Raw genomic sequence first — 22,869 nt, forward strand, 5'->3', positions numbered from 1 at the left:
TCAGGCTCATGTCCTTTCTTCACTGATTTAATAGTCAAGTATGAGTGGCTAGACCATATTTTTTTTAAAAAAAGCAATCTGTATTTGGCCCTCAGGCCACAGTTTGCTGACCTCTGGACTAGTAGGTCAGGGGAGTAGTTAACTAGATTTTAACAAAGCATTTGGCAAGCTCTCTCATGATATTTTTATCAAATGATGGAGAAATGTGGGTTAGATAATAATTTAATTAGACAAATTCAGAGCTGGCTGAATGGGTAGACTTCAAAAGTATCCATTAATGATTTCATATCAACTTTATAGGAAGAGTGCCCTAAGGATCTGTGTTTTAACCTTGTGCTATTTAACATTTTTAATCAATGTCTTGGATAAAGGTCTAGATAACATTCTTATCCAGTATGCCAGGGACAGAGAGGTAGGAGGTATAGCTAATATATTGAAAGACATAACAAGGATTCCAAAAGATCCTCTCAGGCTAGAATCATGGACTGACTCCAGTTAAAAAAATCAATTTTACAAGTAGAAAATGGGGATAACAAGATGGCAGTTTGACTTAGAAAGATATTGGGGATTTTTAATGGCCTAACAACTCAGTGTAAATCAAAACTATGATTACCATTAGAGACAAATAGATATATGTAAAATTATACTACATATACTTCTATTTATCAGTTCTTTCTCTGAAAGCAAATAGTATCTGTCTTCTTTTGTCCTTTATAGTTAATTTTTTGATTATACTATATTACCAAAATGCTTGTTTTATTTCATAAATTAAAAATTAAAAAGAATATGATAAAACATAAGCCCAGAAAGATATTTTTTTTCATTTTTTGGGAGACAGTTAAAATGATTTGCCCAGGATGACACAGCAAGTAAGCATCAGAGGCAGGATTTGAAATCAGGTCCTTATGATTCCAGGGCCAGGACTCTATTTACTATACTACCTAGCTGCCCCATGAAATCTTAAATCTGTATTAAAGTAAGCTTCAGATTCAGGACCAAAATAGGAATATAAAAGCTTATCTTTATTTTCTCCTGGTCAGACCACATGTAGAATTTTGTGTCCAATTCTAGATAACACATTTTAAGATAGAAGTGGGGGCACCTAGGTAGCACAGTGTATAGAGCACTGGCCCTGGAGTCAGGAGGACTTGGGTTCAAATCCTGCCTCAGACACTTGATAATTACCTAGCTGTGTGGCCTTGGGCAAGTCACTTAACCCCATTTGCCTTGCAAAAACCAAAAAAACCAAAAAAAAGAGAAGTGGCTAAAAGTGGGCAACTGGAATAGTAATGGGTCTTGAAAGAATTGGTGATTTTTAACATGGAGAGGAGTGGACATATGACAAATATTTGACAGGATGCCCCATTGAAGAGAACATAGACTTGTTTGGTTTGACCTGAACCAGGATCAGTGAATGAAAGTTGCAAATAGAAGAATTTAGTTTCATGTAAAGAGAAGTCTCTCTACAATTAGGGATAGCTAGAAGGAGAATGAGTTCCCTCAGGCATTAAGGATTCTTTGATGCTCTCTACTGCTTCAAGCAAAAACTGGTTCTTGTTTATATTAATGATTTTTTCCAAGTTCAGGTTTGAATAGATGAGACCCCTTACAAATCAAGATTCTGGGGTTCTTTGCCTTGTCTCTTAAAGACAAGTACCAGAATTCCAAACAAGATTTGAAGCTTGATGGGAGAGTCATACTTTTTAACTAAATATATTTTTTCTGGTACATATCTAAATCTAGAAAAGATACCTTAAAATGTTTTTTCCCTTTCCACCATTTTGACTGTTTACATGGGAAAGACCACTAAAAAAAAGGACTTTTGTTCATTTTATTTGAGTTCTTAGGATCCCGGAAATTCTTGATCTAGGCAGACCTGGAGGATTTTGACAGTCTTCCTTCGCTGCCCCAAGGTGTGAGTGGTAAGATGTATTTAAATAGTAGACTTCTGGAGAGCTTGTGTCTGCCATTGTTGAAGAGCAAAGGTACCTCAAGTTATGAGTAAGAATTTCAAGTCAGTTGAGAGAAAAGGCAATACAATATCAGATTAATCAAGGAAGCATTTGGGGACAATGTGGGAAGTTTAAATGGAATATTCAGTGATACAAGGACCAATTTCCTGGCAATTAGAACTGAAGGGGAAAAAATGGCATGTGCTACCTTCCAAGGCAATGAGTTCTGTGTTGCCAAAAAGGTTTTGAGTATCTATCAATTAATAAACATTTATTAAATGCTACTAAAAGAATTTAATTAATTGAGAAAAGTATGATCCAGTTATTAATTAATGAGCAGATATTTACTTAGTCAGCATTGTAAAAGGGATAGTCAGCTAGCCTTTTGGTCAGGAAGAATCCAAGTTCCCCATTAGATACTTAGCATTAGCAACAATGAGACTTTGGATATGCTTCCTAACCTTCAGGAATGTTTCTAAAGGACAGAAGTTGCAGAATGGTTTTTGATCTGCATTGGTGAAAGGAGTTTTTCATCTGGAAAAAACATAAGTTTAGTACAAAGCAAATGAAATAAATTGAAATAAAATAAAATGTGCAGGATTGAAGATGAAATGTTGGAGCAAAATCATTATTGACCTCCAGGAATTTATAGTTTGCTAAAATGTAAATTTTATCCTATTGACTTAAGTAATTAAATCAATCAGGATCCAATGGTTTCAACTCCAATGTTTTTCTTAGATGACAAAAGGAAACCTAGATGGCTGAGAGGTCCTTATTTGAAAGACAAGCCAAGCAACTGATTTCATCGTGCACGGAAAAGGAAATGAAACAATGTGAGGAAATCGGCCATTAGGAGCAACTTCCCTATTTCCCCTGATTGTACTCTCTATCTTGACTCTGAGGCATCCAAATTGCTGAGGCTGACATGCCTTTTTTATGTGTCCCCAGCAATCTAGACCCCATGGATCAGCAGGTAAAGGCACCAAAACTATTAACACTAATTAGTTGAAATGGGAATCACCAAAAATTATCTTTTCAGTAAGATGGAGGACCACTCGACTTTATTCTTAGCTCTTCCACTGTGTCTTACTGTCCTCCAGCCCTGACTTCTAACCTTCTTCTACAATTTCAAATCCTATGCACAATGATCTACTAATGTACCCTAAGTACTATTACAACCTGTGTTATACCCCAGCGCTGAATATCTGGGACTTCTGGACCCTTCTAGCCACCCTGCAACTGAAATTTCTTTTATGTATGTATTTATATGTTATCTTTCTAAATTAGACTAAAATCTCCTTAAGATCAGGGACTGTCTCACTTTTATACACATGCACATACTTACATACATACACATATGTACATATATACATATAAATAAAAATGATATAAATGTTTTCCATTCATCAATTCATTCAAAGTCGATGAAGCAAAAAAAAAATTAATATAACACTTGGCAAGATACTTAAAACTAATCACCATATACATTAGCACTTAGTGACTTCATCATGAAGATTACACAGGGAAGGATGACAGATAGGATATTGGAAAATATCACTCAGATCTGAGAAATGAAAACTGTAGACTTCTCAAGATGGCTCATGTCTAGATATCATTTTCTTCCTGAAGATACTTGGACATGGTGCTTAAACATGGTGAGTACCAAACTACAACACAAATATAAAATCAAATTGACCATATCTCAACAGACAGATAATCTTTGGTTAAAATCATACCTGTCAGTCATCTGTACCATGAGGCAATTGACTGGCTAGAACAAAGGTCATAATCAACATCAAATTAGGAGACTGGATAAAGATGAAATGACATCCTATAATTACAATAGCTTAAACCTGACTCATTCAAATGAGTCATCATTGCAGAAAGTTGAGAAATGGAAAAAGGCAAATCTATTGACTTTGGTTATCACTAGTATAGAGTGGTAAACATGAAGGAATCAATAGAATCCAGAAACTTCCTTCACCAGCAGATGTATGACCTTTTTGCTAGGAGGAAGGAAAACAGCAGATGAAAGTTCAAATTCAATTGTAGAAAACTACAGAGGAGGATAATGAAAGATTATTAACAGAATTGTTTTAGAAAATAGTAAAAAAGAGTTAGAAATGAGAACAGGTCTATGTAAAATTGAACATAAAAGTCATTGAAGCCAAACTGTCCCCAAAGCATTCAAAGGCAAAACTGGGAGAGGACAACAAAGTAGATGCAAATTGGAACAGATTTGTTGATATGTCTATAACTATTTACTTTTCATTATCATTGATAATGGAAATACTACATTGAGACTTTAGTATCTTAGGTTTCAAAAAGTCACTTACTATGAAGTCAATGCAAATAGCTAGACTAGACCTAACACACACCAAAAAAGAATGGATTGGACGAAAAATTTTGAAATCATTGCAGGTATATTTTATGGTATTTCTCAAAGAGAAGAATATCAAAAGAATAAAAAAGGTAACAGACAACAAGGGAAGTAAAGAGGGCGACAATACCTACCAATTTCATATGCTTATTTCTTAACTTTATAAAAATGATCTGCACAGAAATATGTTATATTATGAGGTAGACATAAGTAAGTTAACAGAAATAATTTTCTACAGCATGTCATAGCTGTCTGAAAAATGCAGAGAATACAGGAAAACACTGTGGTTTTACTCATTGATTACAAAATGCCATTTAACTCGGCAGAACAAAATTCAGCCTTGACGAGGATCCTTTAACAAATTATCTCTCATTGAATGCAACTGAATTTTTTGAATAGTCTTCTGTACAGTTATGTCAATCCAGATATAAAAAAGAGAGCTGATGTCTTGAATAAGGTTCAAATAAAAGAGGGATTCCCTATAGAAAGTCACATAAAGAACTTGAATTGGACATCTAATTCAATTCACTGATTTACCAGAAGAGGAAATTGAAGCCAGGGGACTTAAAAGACTTGAAAAAAAATCATAAGAAGTAAAATTAGATGCAGAATTTGAACAACATTCCTCTTATTATAGAATCATATTTTTTCACTATACCATGTTGTGTCTCCAGATTCTATGGATTAATAATAATAACTGGCATTTATATCACCGTTTAGGGTTTATAAAACATTTAACAAAATCTCATTTAATCTCAACAAAAGCTCTTGGAGAAAGGTGTTATAATTCCCATTTCCTAGGTAAGAAAATGAAGGCAAGCTGTTATTAAGTCAATTGTCTAGGGCCACACAACAACTAGGTAATTGAGGCCAGATTTTTACTCAAGTCTTCCTGACTCTGAGTTTATCATTCTATCCATTGTATCATCTAACATCATCCCTCTCTTTTTCTTTCTTTCTTTCTTTCTTTCTTCCTTTCTTTCTTTCTTTCTTTCTTTCTTTCTTTCTTTCTTTCTTTCTTTCTTTCTTTCTTTCTTTCTTCCTTCCTTTCTTCCTTCCTTCCTTCCTTCCTTCCTTCCTTCCTTCCTTCCTTCCTTCCTTCCTTCCTTCCTTCCTTCCTTCCTTCCTTCCTTCCTTCTCTCTCTCTGATATCGTGTGTCTGTGTGTGTGTGTGTGTGTGTGTGTGTGTGTGTGTGCGCGCGCGCGCATACTGGACCTGTGCTTGGTTGAGAAAACTCTTTCTCCTAATGAAAGTTGACAGCCTCACTGAATCTAGAACATGGAAAGTGATTTTCCCAGTGTCCCACAAAGCACTGTGACTCACCCTGGTCTTCCTGACTCCAAGGTCAACTCTCTGTCCATTGTACCACACTATCATGCTGCCTCTCTCAGTCAATAAATATTTTATATAAGAACCTAATATGCCAATGAGTTAGGCACTGAATGAGATCTCTGCATATAAATATATAACATTTCTAATAGGATAAGAAGAAACTACCAGTCAGTTTTATGTAAGTGAGATGAAATGAATTTATAAAAGCATATCATTTGTTCTCACTGGGCTTTAGATTACATCTCTGCTAAGTGAGGTTGGATTAGATGATCTTTATGGTTCCTTCTAATTCTGAAATGTTTATAGTAATACATTCGACAAATACAGAAAACATTTTTTCCATCCAATCTCAGATGAGAGTATGAGTATCTCTAGATGTAACATTCATCTAATTCCCATTGCTTTTAATCCTCCTACCCTGGGACCATCTCACCTGAGGGAGCCATTATGGTAAGTCAAGATGCTACTTTTATCACCTGAATAAGAGTCCTGAATCTTATTCCCTGTTTCACCTCTGAATCATCATGTGAGCTCAAGAAACCACCCATCCTCTCAGCTCCTTAAAATTTCCTTCTATGAAATGAGGATAATAAGTAATCTTCCCCTTACCTCACTGAGTTATTGTGGAGGTTAATTAGATAATGCCTGCACAACTCTGAGCTTCACTAATTAAAGTGCTAGGTAAATACTGAGCTTCCTGTTATCAGGAAGGCATTAATTGAGCCACTTGGTGGCAGCAAAGGTAGCCTTGTTAGGAAATTCAAGAGACAATCTTTCTTTGAGGCTAAGTTCATTAATTCATCATTCCTAACCCGCTGAATGGTCATGGAAGTTGCCCAGCTTGGGCCCAGATTAGTCAAGGACAAGATAGCCCTGCCCATGAGCCACCAAATATCTTCAGGCTCTCTCCCCTTCCCAAGGAGAATGGCTTAGCTAGGGCCTGAGTAAGGACCAGAGGCCATTGGGTTTCATGTTCTGATTTGTTGAGCTTGGGCAACAACCTATGTTCCTTTTTTAGTATTTAAATGCTGTTGTAAGCCTCCCAAGTTTACACTTTCCTAATAGAGAGGCATTTACCTTTAAGGGTGTATGATTCAGAGAAACTCTTCTGTTAGTCTATCCAGTGATCAGAGAAGTCCCCACCAGCTGCCTCATTCATACAGAGAAATCTTTGGCTACTATAGGCATCTTCCTATTGGGTTTCCCCAATGAAAAGATGCCGCCCAACAATAATTACCACAATTACTTTTGAAATTCCAAATTAATAGACCTCTTTCCTCTGCCAGAAATAAATTCATAGATGAATTAATTGGCTTGGGGAAAAAAAAGAAACAAACCTTCCTACATAAAACTGCCTTGGGCTCTGCCATATAATTATATTAGTAATGTGAGCCTTTTTTTTCAATTATAATATTAAAGGTATGTATGACTTCAATGCAGTTGTTACCAAATGCTCATTGTAACCAATTCACCATGTGAATAGGCCTAGAATCAACACTGCATTATTTTTTGCTTAGAAACAGATGTGATTGCTGTGGGATGGGTTTAAATGGCTAGATAGTAAAGAGGACTTTTCCTGGAGACTACTGTAATTGGTTATAGGATGATTAAACAATTGAGGAACCCTACTTGGAAGTTCACTTGCCAAGTACTTGGGGGATCTGTTTGTGGCTCTGAACAAATGCAAACTGCTTTGAAATGCTATTAATGTCCAATTAGGAGCTTGATTTATGACCCCTGAAACTTCTTAGCCTACCTCTCTGTAGATCCCTATAAATAAGAAAGATAACTACCTCCATTAGGGAGATAGGTAGGGCTGTGGGCGTGCCTTTCATGGTGTTTCATGGTACAAAAGTGTATATAATGACAGTGAAGATTCATGAGACTTGTAAGGTTTGCAAAACACTTCATATTCACTCCCTCAATTGTTCCTTCCAGCCACCTTATATGATGTACAGTGTAGGCACTAGGATACTCATTTCCACTTTGAAGATGAAGACACAGATTCTCTGAGAACAAATACCTGAGGCAAAAGTCAAACTCAGACCTCCTTGACTCCAAATTGAAAACCCATCCCTACAGTATCTTCACCCCTACCTTTTTGCCTCTCAAGATAAAAGAGTTAATATTGAAATGATGGGAGCAGAAAGGACTTAAATTGACTACATTCCACTAGAGACCAAACATTTAAAATTTAAACTCCATCAAAGTAGGATGAGAAGCTATTTTGCTTTTACACTATATCTTTATACTATTTTCTTTATTTCTTATATATATTTGAACTTTTCAAAAAGAAGCATGCTAGGGGTGACTTGGTGGCACAGTGGATAGAGCAAAACCCTGGGAGTCAGGAATACCTGGGTTCAAATCCGGCCTCAGACACTTAATAATTACCTAGCTGTGGAGCCTTGGGCAAGTCACTTAGCCCCATTGCCTTGAAAAAACCTTAAAAAAAAAGAAGCCTGCTGACTGAACCATTCAACTTATTGATGATTATAGACATTTAATTCCATATGTAAGCCAAGAAACTACATAAAATCTATCCAAAAGGGATGTCTTCTCAGTGATTCTTTGAAGGATGAATTCATTGCTCAACTTAAATCTACACTATTTTGCTTTAAAAAAAATCTTTCAAAAAAAAATCAGGTTTTCGAGAACTTTCTTAAGGTCTGTCGAAAATTAGGTAGTTCTGTTTACTATATCATTTCTAGTACAGCCAAACATTCAAAAGGACTTGTGATCTCTTCAGTTTGGGAGTTCTCCAGTGATGCAGATAACCCATCCATGTATGAATGTATCAAAATCCTTCTAAGGGGGTCCTCCCTCTACATACTGGAGGTCATCTTTTCTTTCTGTACCACAAGACTATAGTAGAGTCCTTTGTCCATCCAATCACCTGTCATCCCTTATTCTGTCCAAATGAAGAGTCCATCTCTTTCTCTCCTTTGTTTCTTTGATGACATCCTTGATTTCTCTTTTGTTCAGTGATTGATTAGATAATCGTGTGGTCCTCTCACACCAACCATGAACCTCTTTATTGCCCTTTGTATGATAGCCTTGTTCTTCAAAATCAATGGGGTTCCCTATCTTGCTGCTATATAACACCATTAACATTTTTTTGATTAAAAAAGATAGATCTTTGCTGTTATGAGAAATTTGAGATCTATTATGGCACTTCAGAATTTCTCCAAAGCTTGCTCTCTTTTGTCATTTTCAAATCTTGGTCCAGTTAACTATTGATTCATATTGTCTGTCTTAGAAATAGCCAATCTTCAATTTTCCTGGGAATAATGTTCCTTGAAAACTTCAAAAATAAAAACTGTGATTGTTGATACATTGGATCTATGGGAAATAGGAGGGGTAGGTTCTACCACTACCAAAAATTTCTATCTTTCACTAGAAGTTGCTGAAAATATACTTTTTTGTATTTATTTTTTTGTTTTAGTTTTTGCAAGGCATTGGGGTTAAGTGACTTACCCAAGGTCACACAGATAGGTAATTACTATGTGTCTGAGACTGAATTTGAACTCAGGTCCTCCTTACTCCAGGGTCAGTGCTTTATCCACTGCACCACCTAGCTGCCCCTGTATATAATTCTTTACAATAAAACAATTATTCTGATAATATACATATTTTCTAAAACAGTCTTCATGAAATAGCTCATAAAATGCAGTATACAAAATAAAATTGGTAACATGCAAAATATTTTTCTCATTAGCGGTTCCTTAGGATTCTATGATCTTTTGTGCTAATAACAAGAAAACATGGATTTTAGACAAAATTCAATTTTTCTTAATGCATGAAGAAATCTATAGTACCATAAATACTATACAGCAAATAAAATTCTTAAAGCTAAAATATTTTTTCACCTGAGTCTTACCTTCCAAGACATCAAATGGTGGTATGAGGGCATTGTATTGTATACTATACTGCTATAAGGTGACCCTTTCAGAATACTGGGACTTCAGTTGCTGATGTTGGAAGACACCGAAACTGAGGAATCTTGACGTTACCTTAGATCCAAAGGACTTGCACTATGCTGTAGGGGTATAACTGCAACTTAAACTTGAATTTTAAAGGCAACAATAAAAATAAACAAATGCTCAGAGAATTCTTTTTAACACTTGCATGAACAAGATCAGTGAAATGCCTAGTAGAATACCAGTTGCTTCACAACTTACATGTATCATACCTCTCATTTTTTTCTACCAAGCAATTGTCAATGCAAAAGTAAAAATGGGGTTACTTTTAAAAATCATGAGAATGCTTGAAATCAGAAACATTAAATGAGCAAATATTGAGAATTTATTGCACACATTGTTTTGCACAAGTGTGTGTGTGGTGGTCCAGTGGATAGAGAATTGGTCTTGGAATCAGGAGGATGGGAGTTTGAATCCAGCCTCAGATACTTGCCACTTAATACTGTTTAACCTTGGGCAAGTCACTTAACCCTGATTGCCTTGCATCAGGAACTATCTCCAGTTGTCCTGACCCATATCTGGCCACTGGACCAAGATGCTTCTGAGGTTGGTGACTTAGTACAGCACTCCCCTCAGTCAAATCCAGTTCAGGTACCTATCATGGTATCACCTCCCTGATATCATGGTTTTTCAAGAATAAAGGCCAAACATTTACATCAAAGGTTGGAACATATTCCTTTGAATAATTACAAACATGTTTCAGGAGGCTCTGCAATGTTTTGGGGCTAGATCAGCATAATGCCATCTGCAAATGAGAACATCTTGAGGACAGGGAATTCTTCAAATTGAATTCCTAGCTAAATCTCCTTCATATTTTTGGCAAGCATATATCTTCTGTCTTTATCCTTTGCTTATTAAAGGGTCAATGAATAAGTTTATTTCTGTTGATAGATCTTCCTGAATCCTAAATGGTTATAATATATAGGTGAGAGATACCTTTGTGAAAGAGACTATAAGTTCATGTCTTGTTCTATGAAGTTAAAATCTTTTTGTAATTAACAAATAATAAGCCCAATGAGATCCTTTATTTTCTCCATATTTCATTCAGGTGTCAGAAGGTAAAGATATAGTCAGTTTTGGGGCGGCTAGGTGGCATAGTGATAAAGCACTGGACTTGGAGTCAGGAGTACCTGGGTTCAAATCCGGTCTCAGACACTTAATAATTACCTAGCTGTGCGGCCTTGGGCAAGCCACATAACCCCATTTGCCTTGCAAAAACCTAAAAAACAAAAACAAAAAGATATAGTCAGTTTTGTTGAATAACATTTGCCGATGCCAGTTTGTTCCTCTAAGTATGGAAGTATATTTTTTATTCATGATTCTCTTAAAGATTTTAATATCTATGAGAGAGAAGGCATGCTGGTTAGTAATTTTTAATGTTTCCTTCTTTCTAACCTTTTTTTTAAATCAACAAAGATCCAGATTTTTTCCCATACCTTTAGTACCTTTCCTCTTCTGAATAATTTATAAATTAGTCCCTCTGTCTCCTCAGAATTGTATCATTTCCAGCTTGAATATCCTCTAAATTGACTTGATTAAATCTAATAAGTTTTCTCACCTTTGTTCTCTTTAGTGCCTTTTTTTTTTAATTTCCTCTGTAAGCACCTCAGGGACCATAATGTTACCTTTGGCAGGCATCTCTCTACTCTTGGCAATAAAATAAAATGCTTCCTGATTAAAGCAATTTCAGGACTCTTTTGGTCTCCTTTTGCAGCAACTAACTTCCATTGGTTTAAGTTATGAATGAAATTATCTTGGCAGTGAAATTGTCCATTTCCCATTTTTTATTTTCAAGGATTTGTTTAAAAAATTCAAGACTAAAGCTTAATAATAATAATAACACATAAAAAACATTTCTTTATAAATATTACTTCATTTCTTACATTCAACAACAATGTAATGTGGGTGCTATTTTTATTCTTATTTTACAGATGAAGAAACTGAGGTACAAAGAAAGTAAGTGACTTGCCTAAAGTCACAGAGCTAGTTAGTGTCTGAGACTATATCTGAAGTCAAATCTTCCTTACTCCAACCATTATACTACCTAGCAGCCTCCAATTGTAGACTATATTTATTTTCATTACTATTTTTCTTCATTATTATAAATTTTGAACTTTGTTTCAATGAATCAGTGGTCTGACTGTTATAAGAGTAAGTCCTGAACTTATAATAAATATTTTCTTATCTTTTACAATGTAGTTGATGTCATTTTTTTGGTTTGGTGTTCATGGCAGCCAATCCTTAATCATTTTGTTTTTATAAATAAAATGACCATGATATAAAAACACAAGACTTCTATATAAAATACAAATATAACCTCTCATTTCTTTCTCCTGAGTCATATTTTGCTACATATAGTTTCCCTATCCTCACATTTTACTACCTTTGTATCAAAATTCCCAAATATCAAGAGTTGTATTGATATGATTTAGAGGGTCTTGTCAAGAATTTTTCTACTACTTAGCCATGACCCACTAATGTTGTTTGCACAATTATTTTCATGGCAGACTTTCTGTAAATATATAACATTAATATTGTAATATGATAGCTAAGTATCTCATGAAATAATACATTCTAGATATAAAATTCGCCTTCTCAGTGATCTCAGCAAGAGAGGATAAAGAATCAGAAAAATGAAAAGAAGCACTTATAGTCCCCCCCAATAAATCATATGTGAATTCTCAAAGACTAATGGAAATTCAGATTTGTGAAGTTTAAAATGTGTTAGAAAATTTAGTTCCAGAGAAAGAAATAAGGCACATAATAGGTCCTTAATAAATGTTACTGTCTAATGGGTGCCAAAGATTTATAAATTTTGTAGATTATTTAAACATATTCACCCTTCTTAACTTTCTTCAATAAGAGAATTGTAAATGACTCAACATCACAACAAATGAAATAAATTATCTTCTAACAAAATGAAGTGACTAAGTAGTATGGGACCATTTCTGAATCAGTTTTCTAGATGTCATATTGTTAGATCAAAGACCAAAATGAATCCCAAATTAGAAAAAAAAGAAAAAGCCTGAAAAGAACTGACCTATTCTCATCAAAAATGAGAAATGAATCTAGTAAGAGATATTGGCACAGACTGTTACCATTTCTTAATAAAGTTTAAGGACTGAAAATCACTCATATATTTTTTTTAAAATTGATACTTAGGGATGACTTGTAAAATAAAGGAGGAAGAAATATTTTGAAAATTTACTAAATTTTTTAAAAAGAATAATAAATTAGTAATTATGAAGATGAAAAAGACCTAAAAACAACTTTAGTCAGCAATACCTGATTTCCTTTCCAAGCAAATATATTGGCAAAAACTCTTGTGAAATCTCATGTATAAATAGTTGAAGACTATTGTATTCATAAAATAGTAGCACACAAAGAAGGGGAAAATAACTTTACAGAATGCATGGCAAGAAACCTAACTAGGTTAGAGTTTCCTGAATGTGTTTAAGGATGATGTTATAAGGAGGAGAACAACAAACATTCAAAATGGAAGGAATATGTAAAAATACCTAAAACAAACTTTATGATAGTAGATACAATATATTTGAACTAAAAGATTACATTTCCTCATATACTATTTGATGAAATAGAAATAGAAAACCAAAGATGAAATAGTAGCTCAACTAGGTAAAGTTTACATAGATGACCTCTGTTCTGAAGGCCACACAATTTTAAAGTTAATGGGAAATAGATTTTCAATTTTCTGAAAAAGAACAGGAATAGTCATCCTTGTATATGCCTACTTTCCTGTCTCTAGAAAACATTCAGAAGAGTTAAAACACCTATTAAGGGAATTTTGCTGAAGATATAAAAGAGAAAAGGTAAACATTTGCAAATGATATTTTGAAGTAGACTATATAGGATCATCCAATTACATACACACATATACATACATATACCACACACACTTGATTTAGTATGGTAAAATGGCTTATTAAATGCTACAGTAAGATGATGGAATCATGCAAGATTTCTTGATATTGAATATCAATGTCAGGTGAGGTTTAATGTAATGAGGAGATTATAGTAAATAGTCCTTACAATTCTAAATCTGTGATACTAGAATAATATGATTTTTACCACATTATTAGTATAAATGCAAGAGAGATCATTGAGAGATCTTCTAGATGCTCTTACCTGTGCATGTTTTTGTACTAATTTTGTCAAGCTTTGAAATATGGTAGAGTTCCTAAATGAAAACCACAATATAAAGAATTTAGCCTAATTATACCAAAGGAAAAAAATGAAGGGTATGTAGAATTCTTTTTCTCTAGACTATGATATGTCTTTATGTGAATAACCTCTTGAGTAGATCAGTCAGGTTAGTAGAGCAGTTGCAACAAGAAATCTAGGGCAAACTCAAGTAAAGAGATGAACCTTGTTGGAGGAAGGAAGAGTTGACAAACCATGGGAAGTCAGTTTAAGATCCCCCAAATAGACCTGCACATGATGGATCAGGAGCCAGCATGAACACCAATAACAAGGGATTTGAAGCCCAGTATCAGTTTTGGCCTATCAAGATATAGATGAAGGACAAGACTGGAAGAAATGAGGCAATATATAAAAAATTATAATTTAGATGAAAAGTTGGAAAGAAGTATAGATAGCTTAGAAAAGTAGAAAACGATTCAAATTGTGAAGTCCCTGGACTATATAATAGAAAAAACCTAATTCACTAACTTCATAGATAGCAAGAAACATTAGTATAAAGGTTTAAACATAGTCAAAGGACACATTTTGTAGTTAAATATCAAAACAGCTGACCTGGAAAAGAGTCCCAGGAGATCTAATTTAAGAATTCCTAGAAACTTTGACCAAGCAAAAACCCAATCACCCTGTTTCAAAAAAATAAAAGACTACTGAAGTTCTCTTGTACAAAAAAGAACTCAGTAACAACTTCTTTAAGGGAGCCTAAATTTAAAACATTAAATCAAGAATACATAAGACCTGATAGCAGTTACCATAAAGGAAAGAAACCATGTAATAAAATATTTCAAAAGGCAAATTTATTCTGCAAATCATAGTATAATCCTATAATGGGAGAGGGGGAGAACATCTAACAAAATAAAAATTTGTCAGACATTCCTGATAAAAATATCACAATTGAATAGAAACCTTGAAATGCATATACAGCAATCAAAAGAATTTAGAAAGAGTAAGTTTGAGCTATTGTAAGGGAATAGATAAATAATAATAAAATGAGTATGTTCTAATGGGATGAGGGAAGAGGAGAGAAACTCCTTTTAGAATATTAATATCTTCATCTGTTTTAAAAGTCATTGAAGAAGAGAAACTGAGGCCTTGTGTGTAATTTTATTTTGTTTTTGATTTATAAGGGAAGAAACAAAAAAATACCAAGCAGAATATCAGGAATAAAATGAGGAAGACATGGGAATAATTTGCTGATACACAAAAATGGGATGTAGGTGGAAAAGAAAGGAAGTAGGCTCTCATAATTTACTTTAATCAGAACCAGATAAAAGAGGGTTTCACATACACACACACACACACACACACACACACACACACACACACACACACACACACACACACCTTGATTTAGAAGTCTATTAAACTCAATAGAAAAATAGGTAGGAAAAGAGAAAGGAAAGAATGAAATATAAGAGGGATGCTAGGATAAGAAAGGCATAAGCCAGGTCCCATTGAGTGTGAATGAACATTGTGAAGGGGTTCACATTATTCCAAGCAACATTAAAATAGTTATAGGGACTGCCATTGACTGGTGTTTCCAAGGTCTTCAACCTGGGATTCTCTTCACTCTTACTGCCTCCACACACAAAATCTAGCCCAAAGGAATATGCCATGAAAAAAATAAGTTTATATCTATTTTTACATGTAATATAATAGCAAAGGATGAGAAAAATCTATTTCCTGATTAGTTTCCTACAAAAGTAATAGAATAGATATAGAAAATCAAAATTTAAAACATTTTAAAATGACTACTGCAATAACTGATAATATAATGAAAATGCTGTTATTATTTTAAATATTTTGACAACTAATACTGAACTATTTCTTCTTTTTTTAAATCTTCATACATCCACTGATAAGTGCTCAATACTTTAATAATTGTACATGCTCACAAAATTGACAAAATGTATGTGCTAACATAATGAACCAAGCATAGGTAGATAACCTGGAGAATTATGTAAAATCAGAAATAATTTAAGTGTGATATTATTGGGTCTCACAATCATTTTCAACAATGAGCTAAAATAGTTTGAAAATCAGTCTTTGAAAAAAGCTTAAGATGCCCATGCTTTCTAAAATGACCAAATGGAGTAATTGTAGTAACTTCTAAGAAAATAAGGATTTAAGGTCTAATAAAAAAGTATTGATTTTTATTAAAATCTCCTTCAGGTTCCCTAATAAAAGTATTAGATAATTCTTAAACATTTTATATCCATTTGAGATTTTCCTTAGAAATGTAAATTTTGGAAGGCAGCTTTTACCTGAATAAATCTGTTTCATTTCCATTAAAATTTGTTGGTCAATGTATTCACCTTTTTATATTTTAATGGGGTATTTAGTTGCCTCTCCAAAAATTTTAACATTATGTAATTGAACTCAATTTTAAAGTTATCCAACCCACTAGCTCTTGATATAAAGATTTCTTTGTTGTCTACTTCATCTTTCACTGCCTTAAATAAACTGGAAGTTTTGTTCTCAATAGTTGCCCTTCTAAGAACAATATATATATTTTTTATGTTTCATTCTTAGATCCAATGGCTTTGTATTTTACCTTCTTGTTTCACCTTGCTAGATTCAGGTTTTCTAACAGCTCATCCTAAGAGTTACTATGACCATGTTAATGCTGTTAAATTACAATATAATCTTTCTATTAATGTAATTACCAGCCTCTTCTTTTTTGAGCTGGGAGTGCTTCCGTATGAAGAATCCTTTGTTTTGTCCATTTGATTATGGACTCCTGGATGATGGTATGTAATAGCATATCACATTCATACATAATAGAAAAGTGTAGACCCACCTTCAACTAATACTAATGTATAACATCAATTGGTTTTTGGTTCACATTCAATGTGATCTGGTATTATTTTATTATTTCCATGAAATCAAATTTGTACAAACTCAATTTAATTTTGATTTAGCTGTCACAGTCACTCAACAAGCATGATTTGAACTTTGACTATATTCTAGATTCTGTACTAAGAACTAGAAATATAAACACCAAAGAAAGAATATCTCTGCCTTCAAGGAACTTATGTTCTAATACAGAAAGACAAAAGGGTACAGGGCCATCTTATAGAACGTCTCGAGCACAGCCTTTAGAAGAATAAGTTGTATGCAGGATAAATTGGAGGTGATCTCACAAGGAAAACAGTAAAATTAAGGAGGATTGAGAAAGACTTTTTGGCAGAAGGTAGAACTGTAGCTAAGATGCAAAGGAAGTCAGGGAAGCTGGGAGGTGGAGTTAAGAAGGAAGAACATTCCAGGCATGGGGGGGGCAGCCAGTAAAAATACTGGGAGTCAGGAGAGTGAGTTGTTTAAGTAACAGCATGGAGGACAGCATTGGATCCCAGAGGACTCAGAGGAAAGCAAGGCAGAAGAACCCTGGAAAGTTGGAATGACAAGGACTTTAAAAGCCAAGTAGAGTATTCCATATTGATCCCATAGGTCTACGCCTTAGTTGACCTGGTTTGAATGTTGTAGCACCAGTACTCCACTAGATTTTTACCTTTTTTTATTTTTGGTAGTCACTGCCATTGACTGGTGTTTCCAAGATCCTCCACCTGGGATTCTCTTCACTCTTGCGACCTCCAGACACGGAACTTTGTAAAATACATCCCTGACCATCTCTGACCATGCTTGGAGACTACCCTGTTCTGGTGCTGGCTTTGTTGACAGGGTCTCCAGCTTACATTTTGTGCAGTTTGGGGATGGAAGAAGACAAAGTTTTTCAGTGAATTACTTGATCATTTTTCAGTCTTGTGTGAACTTCAGAGTTTTGCTGGCATAGGTATGTGGGAACTATATTTCTTATTACAGAAGTAATTAGGTGATACAGTGGATAAGAATGCTTTCCTTGGATTCAGGAAGCCCTGAGTTCAAATTTGGTCTTATTCATTTACTAGGTGAGAGGTGTTAGAACACCTTTAAACTTTTGTCTTCCTCAATTTCCTTATCTATAAAGTGAGAATAATAACAGTATCTACCTTCCAACACTGTAGTCAGGATGAGATATTTGTAAATCACTTTGAAAATCATGAAGCAATATATTATTTATTTATTATTATTATTATTATTATTATTAATTGTTGTTGTTGTCTTTGGTAGGAAGTCCTCTCATGCTCTTTCCCATAACAAAAATAGTATTGATTTTATTACTGTTCCTAGGGCAGGAGAAAAAGGTAAAAAGTGTCAGGAAGGGTTATCTTTGTGTCAGGAAAGCAAATGCTGATGATAGATAGAGGCTGGTTTCCTTGAAGATATGAGGCATCCTTAAACAAGTCTTTACTTAGTTGTTACTCCACTATTGGCACATGTAGCTGGTAAGACATCATCCAGAAGGAAGCTGTTCCACTATTCCTATCATTTCATTTATTTTCTCTAAGGAACCTAAACAAGTCATTTTACAATTTTGAGCCTCAATTTCTTAACTGTAAAATGGGAATGTAAGGGTTGAAAGTAATGGCTTCTAGGGTCTCTTCTAGCTTTAAATCTAATATACAATTTTTAGTATCCCATTTACAATGAGGAAAATAGAATGCAAAAAAAAACATATGTATGTATACCCACACATACAGATGTTATAGTCATTTGCACTGGAAGGTTTGCTTGGTACCAAAAGTAGGGTAATGTAAGCAAAACTGAGTCTTTCAATAAGGAATAGTGTTCCATCCACTGAATTTATAAGATGATGAAGGTCGGTGTTTCATGTTTTCAGTGACCTCTGATAAATAATTTAGAAAATTTATAAATTTAAATTTAGAATTTAATCACTAGTTTAAGGTCAGATATAAAAACAATTATGGGAAATAGAGGAAATTAAGGAAAATGGCCAAGCAGATTAAAAAATGATATTGGATATTTTGAGCTCTGTTTGCATGTGCTCCTAAGCTATGCATCTGAGAAACATTGACTCATTTCTGAATATACCCCTACTTGATCTCATTGTATACCTGCACACACATCTTCCATGATTTTTCTGTTGCAAGTAGAGAAAGATGCAAACTCTGGCAATAACTGGGGAGAGCTAAGAGGAATGACTTCCATAGTGGTGAAATTATACCTCTTCAGATTCTCATCCACAATAGGAACTATAAATGCTGCCTTCTTACCCCAAATTATTTGCCATGTTACCTTGGAAAACAATGGTTTGTGACACTGGCATCCTCTATAATGAGATTAGAAAGAAAATTGTACTGTCTTATACAACACTTGCATTCCAGGACAAAACTTCTATAGAAATCAATGAAAGCATGTTAGTTTTTCAGGATTACTCCAGTTCTAAAAAGAAAGGCACATCTCCATACAAAGACTGTACCATAAAGATGCCCTCTTCTATACCATAAATTTTGTTTTTATACTTTAGAGTCTCATGCTACCATTTTTGTTATTATAAAAGTATTCCCGTTAAAACTTACTTTACCAGTTCAATTTCCTACCAGGAAAAGTAAACTTTATATCTCCTTTTTTTATAAATTAATTTAATGCATTAAAAAAACCATATCTTAAAAGCATTCCTATTTTAACTGAAAACAAAAACTACATTGATTTTATCTTTTGCAACTATGTATTTTTTGTTTCAGGCATTCCAAAGATGATTACCTCAGATATGGTAAAAGAAGGTGCTGCTGTAATTGATGTTGGTATCAACCATATCCGTGACCCTATAAGAGGAAGGACAAAATTAGTAGGTGATGTGGACTTTGAAGGTAATAAGCACAATAAAACTTTTTTGCTTGGCAGACAAAATTTTGTTTTGTACTATTATATAATCAATTTAAATAAAGCTTTATTAAATAAAAACATGAGCCAATAATTCTCTGAATTGAGAGTGAAAATACTGTGTATAAATATTTTTAAATGATTTTAAGGTTAACAAGATATTTTTATTACTAAGGTTAATATGACCACCTAATTAATACATTAATTAATTAACACACTAATTAATCATAGTGACATATTTGAGGGTATATGTTCGAGAGTGCTTTGTCTCAAATTTATCTTCCTGATTCTAGACCTGGTCCTGTATCTACTGCCAACTTAACTGCTCTGGCACATAGCAGGAGTCTAGAAAATACTAGTTGTTTGATTTATCCAGCCAATTCTTCTATCCTCCTTTTTATGAGTGAATTAATCTCTTTTACATAAGATGATGGAATGAGAAGGTATATCATTCTAATTTTACTTAAAAGAAATAAAGGGATATGGTGGAGCATAAATACCATCAACCCTGGCACTAGACTTGAGTTTTAGCACTGATTTTTGCTAAGCTAATTCATATTACTCTAGACAAAGCATTTAACTTCTTAGCCTCAGTTTCCCTAGCCTGTTTCTCAGCTGGGTCTGACTGAGATCCATCTGGTAGTTTAGATTTGCAATTTTATTTTCAATGAAATGAGACTAGCATTTTACAAAAGCAAGTTATTAAACTTAGATTGTAACATTTAGTCATATAATGTAGAAATATGCTAGGAGAGTGGCAATGGAAATAGAAGGGAACATTTGCAAAAGATATTCAGGATGTGTCTTGGCTAGGATATAGTAATAAGTTGGCTCTGCCACTTTTGTAACCTGGGGCAAATCATTTGAATTACATGGTCATCAGTTCTTTTACTGTTAAGTAAGAGTATTGGACCAGATAATATGCAAGTTCCTTTCTAGCTGTAAATCTGTGTTTCTGTATGTGATTTTTGTACCCAAGGTCAAATTATTTTCCTGTTCAGCTGACCTCAGGTTCAAAGTTATACCTTTGTACTCCCAAATATGTCAAAGAACATACCTGTAATAGACTTCTAGACAAAACAGGCATCTGGCATTGTAGCCTAGCAACACACCTGAGATGAGTAGCAGAGTCTGAAGCATACCTTATTCATGGCGAAACTTCTTTTATGTCTGTGATTATCTCAAAGACGTTGGACAATTCCCAGGGAGGGTCTTTAGGGAAAAGAGGAGGATATCACCTTTGCAGATGGATTGGGAAGTACTATGATAATCCTAATGAATTCTGCCTTCTCTGCCACCAGAATGAGAAGCCAGACTATGGCAGAGACCTGAGTCCTGTTAAAGAGTGAGATTACTCAGGGGAAAAATTACTTTTGATTCCATTTAATCATAGTGACATATTTGAGGGTATGTGTTCAAGAATGCTTTGTCTCAAATTTATCTTCCTGATTCTAGCCCTGGTCCTGTATCTACTGCCCACTTAACTGCTCTGGCATATAGCAAGAGTTTAAAAATACTAGTTGTTTGATTTATCCAGCCCATTCTTCTATCCTCCTTTTTATGAATGAATTAATCACTTTTACATAAAAGGTTATTTTTCTTGATTGTATTCTCTTCCTCTACATCCTCTCATATCTGTTCACCCCCACTTTACAAAGGGAAAAGGAATGAAAAAGAAATGATCTGATCAATTCAGATACTCTAAAATTGAAGTGATCTGATCCCACTCCTTTGTCCTGCTTTCTTCACCTAGCCAAGACTGCAATCACTGGTTCTTATATTTCATTTACTTCCTTTGAATAATCCACTTATGATCACCTCTCTGAATTTGATGTCTGCTATGTTTATTATTATTCTCTCTAAAACTCTATCTGCTCTTATCCCCTCATACTACTCCCTCTTTTCTCATCTATCTCACTATTGAATTTGATGTAATTGCCACCAAAATCTTTTTTTTGCATGTATGTACAACCTTCCTTTACCACAGTCTTAAGACAATTTGGGATGTTAATCAGTTAATATTCTTTTGTTTCTGAGTAAATAACTGAATAGGATTTGTAAACCTGAGATTAGAATTAAAAAATGTCTTGACAAATTAAAGAAGGAAAAGAAATAAAGATAACTGTTTAATAGGGCCAGTTGGTTCACTTTAGAAGAAAATAAATCTAACTAGATAAGAAAATAATGACTAAGTCCTAACAAAGACATCAAAAATAAACCAAACAAACAAATTCTGAGGTCATTGACCAAATTTAATCACTCACTCACTGTCATGCATGCATTCATTCATTGATTCAAGTAATTCACTCACGCATTCATTCATTCATTCATTCAAGTAAGCCACATACACATTTCTTAAGCTAAAAGCAAAGATTATCTTATTTTCTTTTTATACACAGAGTTTGGCATACGGTACACAGTAAACATTTAATATATGCTTAATGATTGACTGATTGCTAGACAATGTGAATACAAAAACCTAAATGAATCTCTTCTTGCAATGACTTAATATTCAACTAGATGAATTAAAATTTGCATACATAGAAATAGTAAGTAAATGTGAAATAAAAATAATATAATTAGTAAGGATCCTACCAGTTGGGGAGATCAAGAGAGAGTTCATGTAGAACAGTGTGGTCAAATTCAAATAGAAATGAGGCCCAATAATCCAGACATAAGTATTTCTGTGGGTCAAATATTGACTTAGAAAATCACATGTTAATATTATCTGTGTTTTGTTATATTTTTTAATTTTATTCAATATTTCCTAATTATATTTTAATCTGGTTAGGGATATTGCATAACCTCTGGGAGGTATATTTAATACCTTTCTTATAGAATATGATTCTTGAGCTATGTTTAAATATAAGTAAATAATTAAGCACTACCAGTCAGATGGTACAGTAGATGGAGTGCCAGACTTGGAGTCAGGAAGACTAAGCTTCCTGAGTTCAAATCTGGCATCAGACACCTACTAGTTCTGTGAGCCTGGGCAAGTCATTTCATCCTGCTTGCCTCAGTTACCTTATCTGTAAAATGAGTTGGAAAAGGAAATGGAAAACCATTCCAGATGTTTGCCAAGAAAACTTAATTTGGGTCATAAAAAGCCAGACACGACTGAAGTGACAGTAACAACAAACATTTGAGTAGTGTTGCCATAAAAAAAAATGTACCAATACATATAAATAAAAATGTAGAATAAGGATATTTTTAGGTTATCAGTCAATTGATCAATGAAAAGATTACATTTAAAGTTATAATGAACTTCAGAGCACATCTAGCCCA

The 22,869-nt window shown here is 34.0% G+C and overlaps 1 protein-coding gene across 3 annotated transcripts in view; it reads left to right on the plus strand.

The window, feature by feature from the left end:
- Positions 1–22,869, plus strand: part of MTHFD2L (methylenetetrahydrofolate dehydrogenase (NADP+ dependent) 2 like) — a 134,827-nt gene that overhangs the window by 86,232 nt on the left and 25,726 nt on the right. The window contains exons 7-8 of one of the 3 annotated variants that reach the window (XR_012476866.1): positions 17,391–17,653; positions 19,446–19,526. Coding sequence is in view for 2 of the 3 variants with exons in the window: in XM_074228451.1 (XP_074084552.1) it covers positions 19,446–19,571 (126 nt within the window). In the remaining variant the exon portion in view is untranslated. The other 2 variants (XM_074228451.1, XM_074228452.1) reach the window with 2 other exon arrangements.

The sequence above is a fragment of the Macrotis lagotis genome, chromosome 3 (assembly GCF_037893015.1).
Source record: "Macrotis lagotis isolate mMagLag1 chromosome 3, bilby.v1.9.chrom.fasta, whole genome shotgun sequence".
In the NCBI taxonomy this organism is placed as follows: domain Eukaryota; kingdom Metazoa; phylum Chordata; class Mammalia; order Peramelemorphia; family Peramelidae; genus Macrotis; species Macrotis lagotis.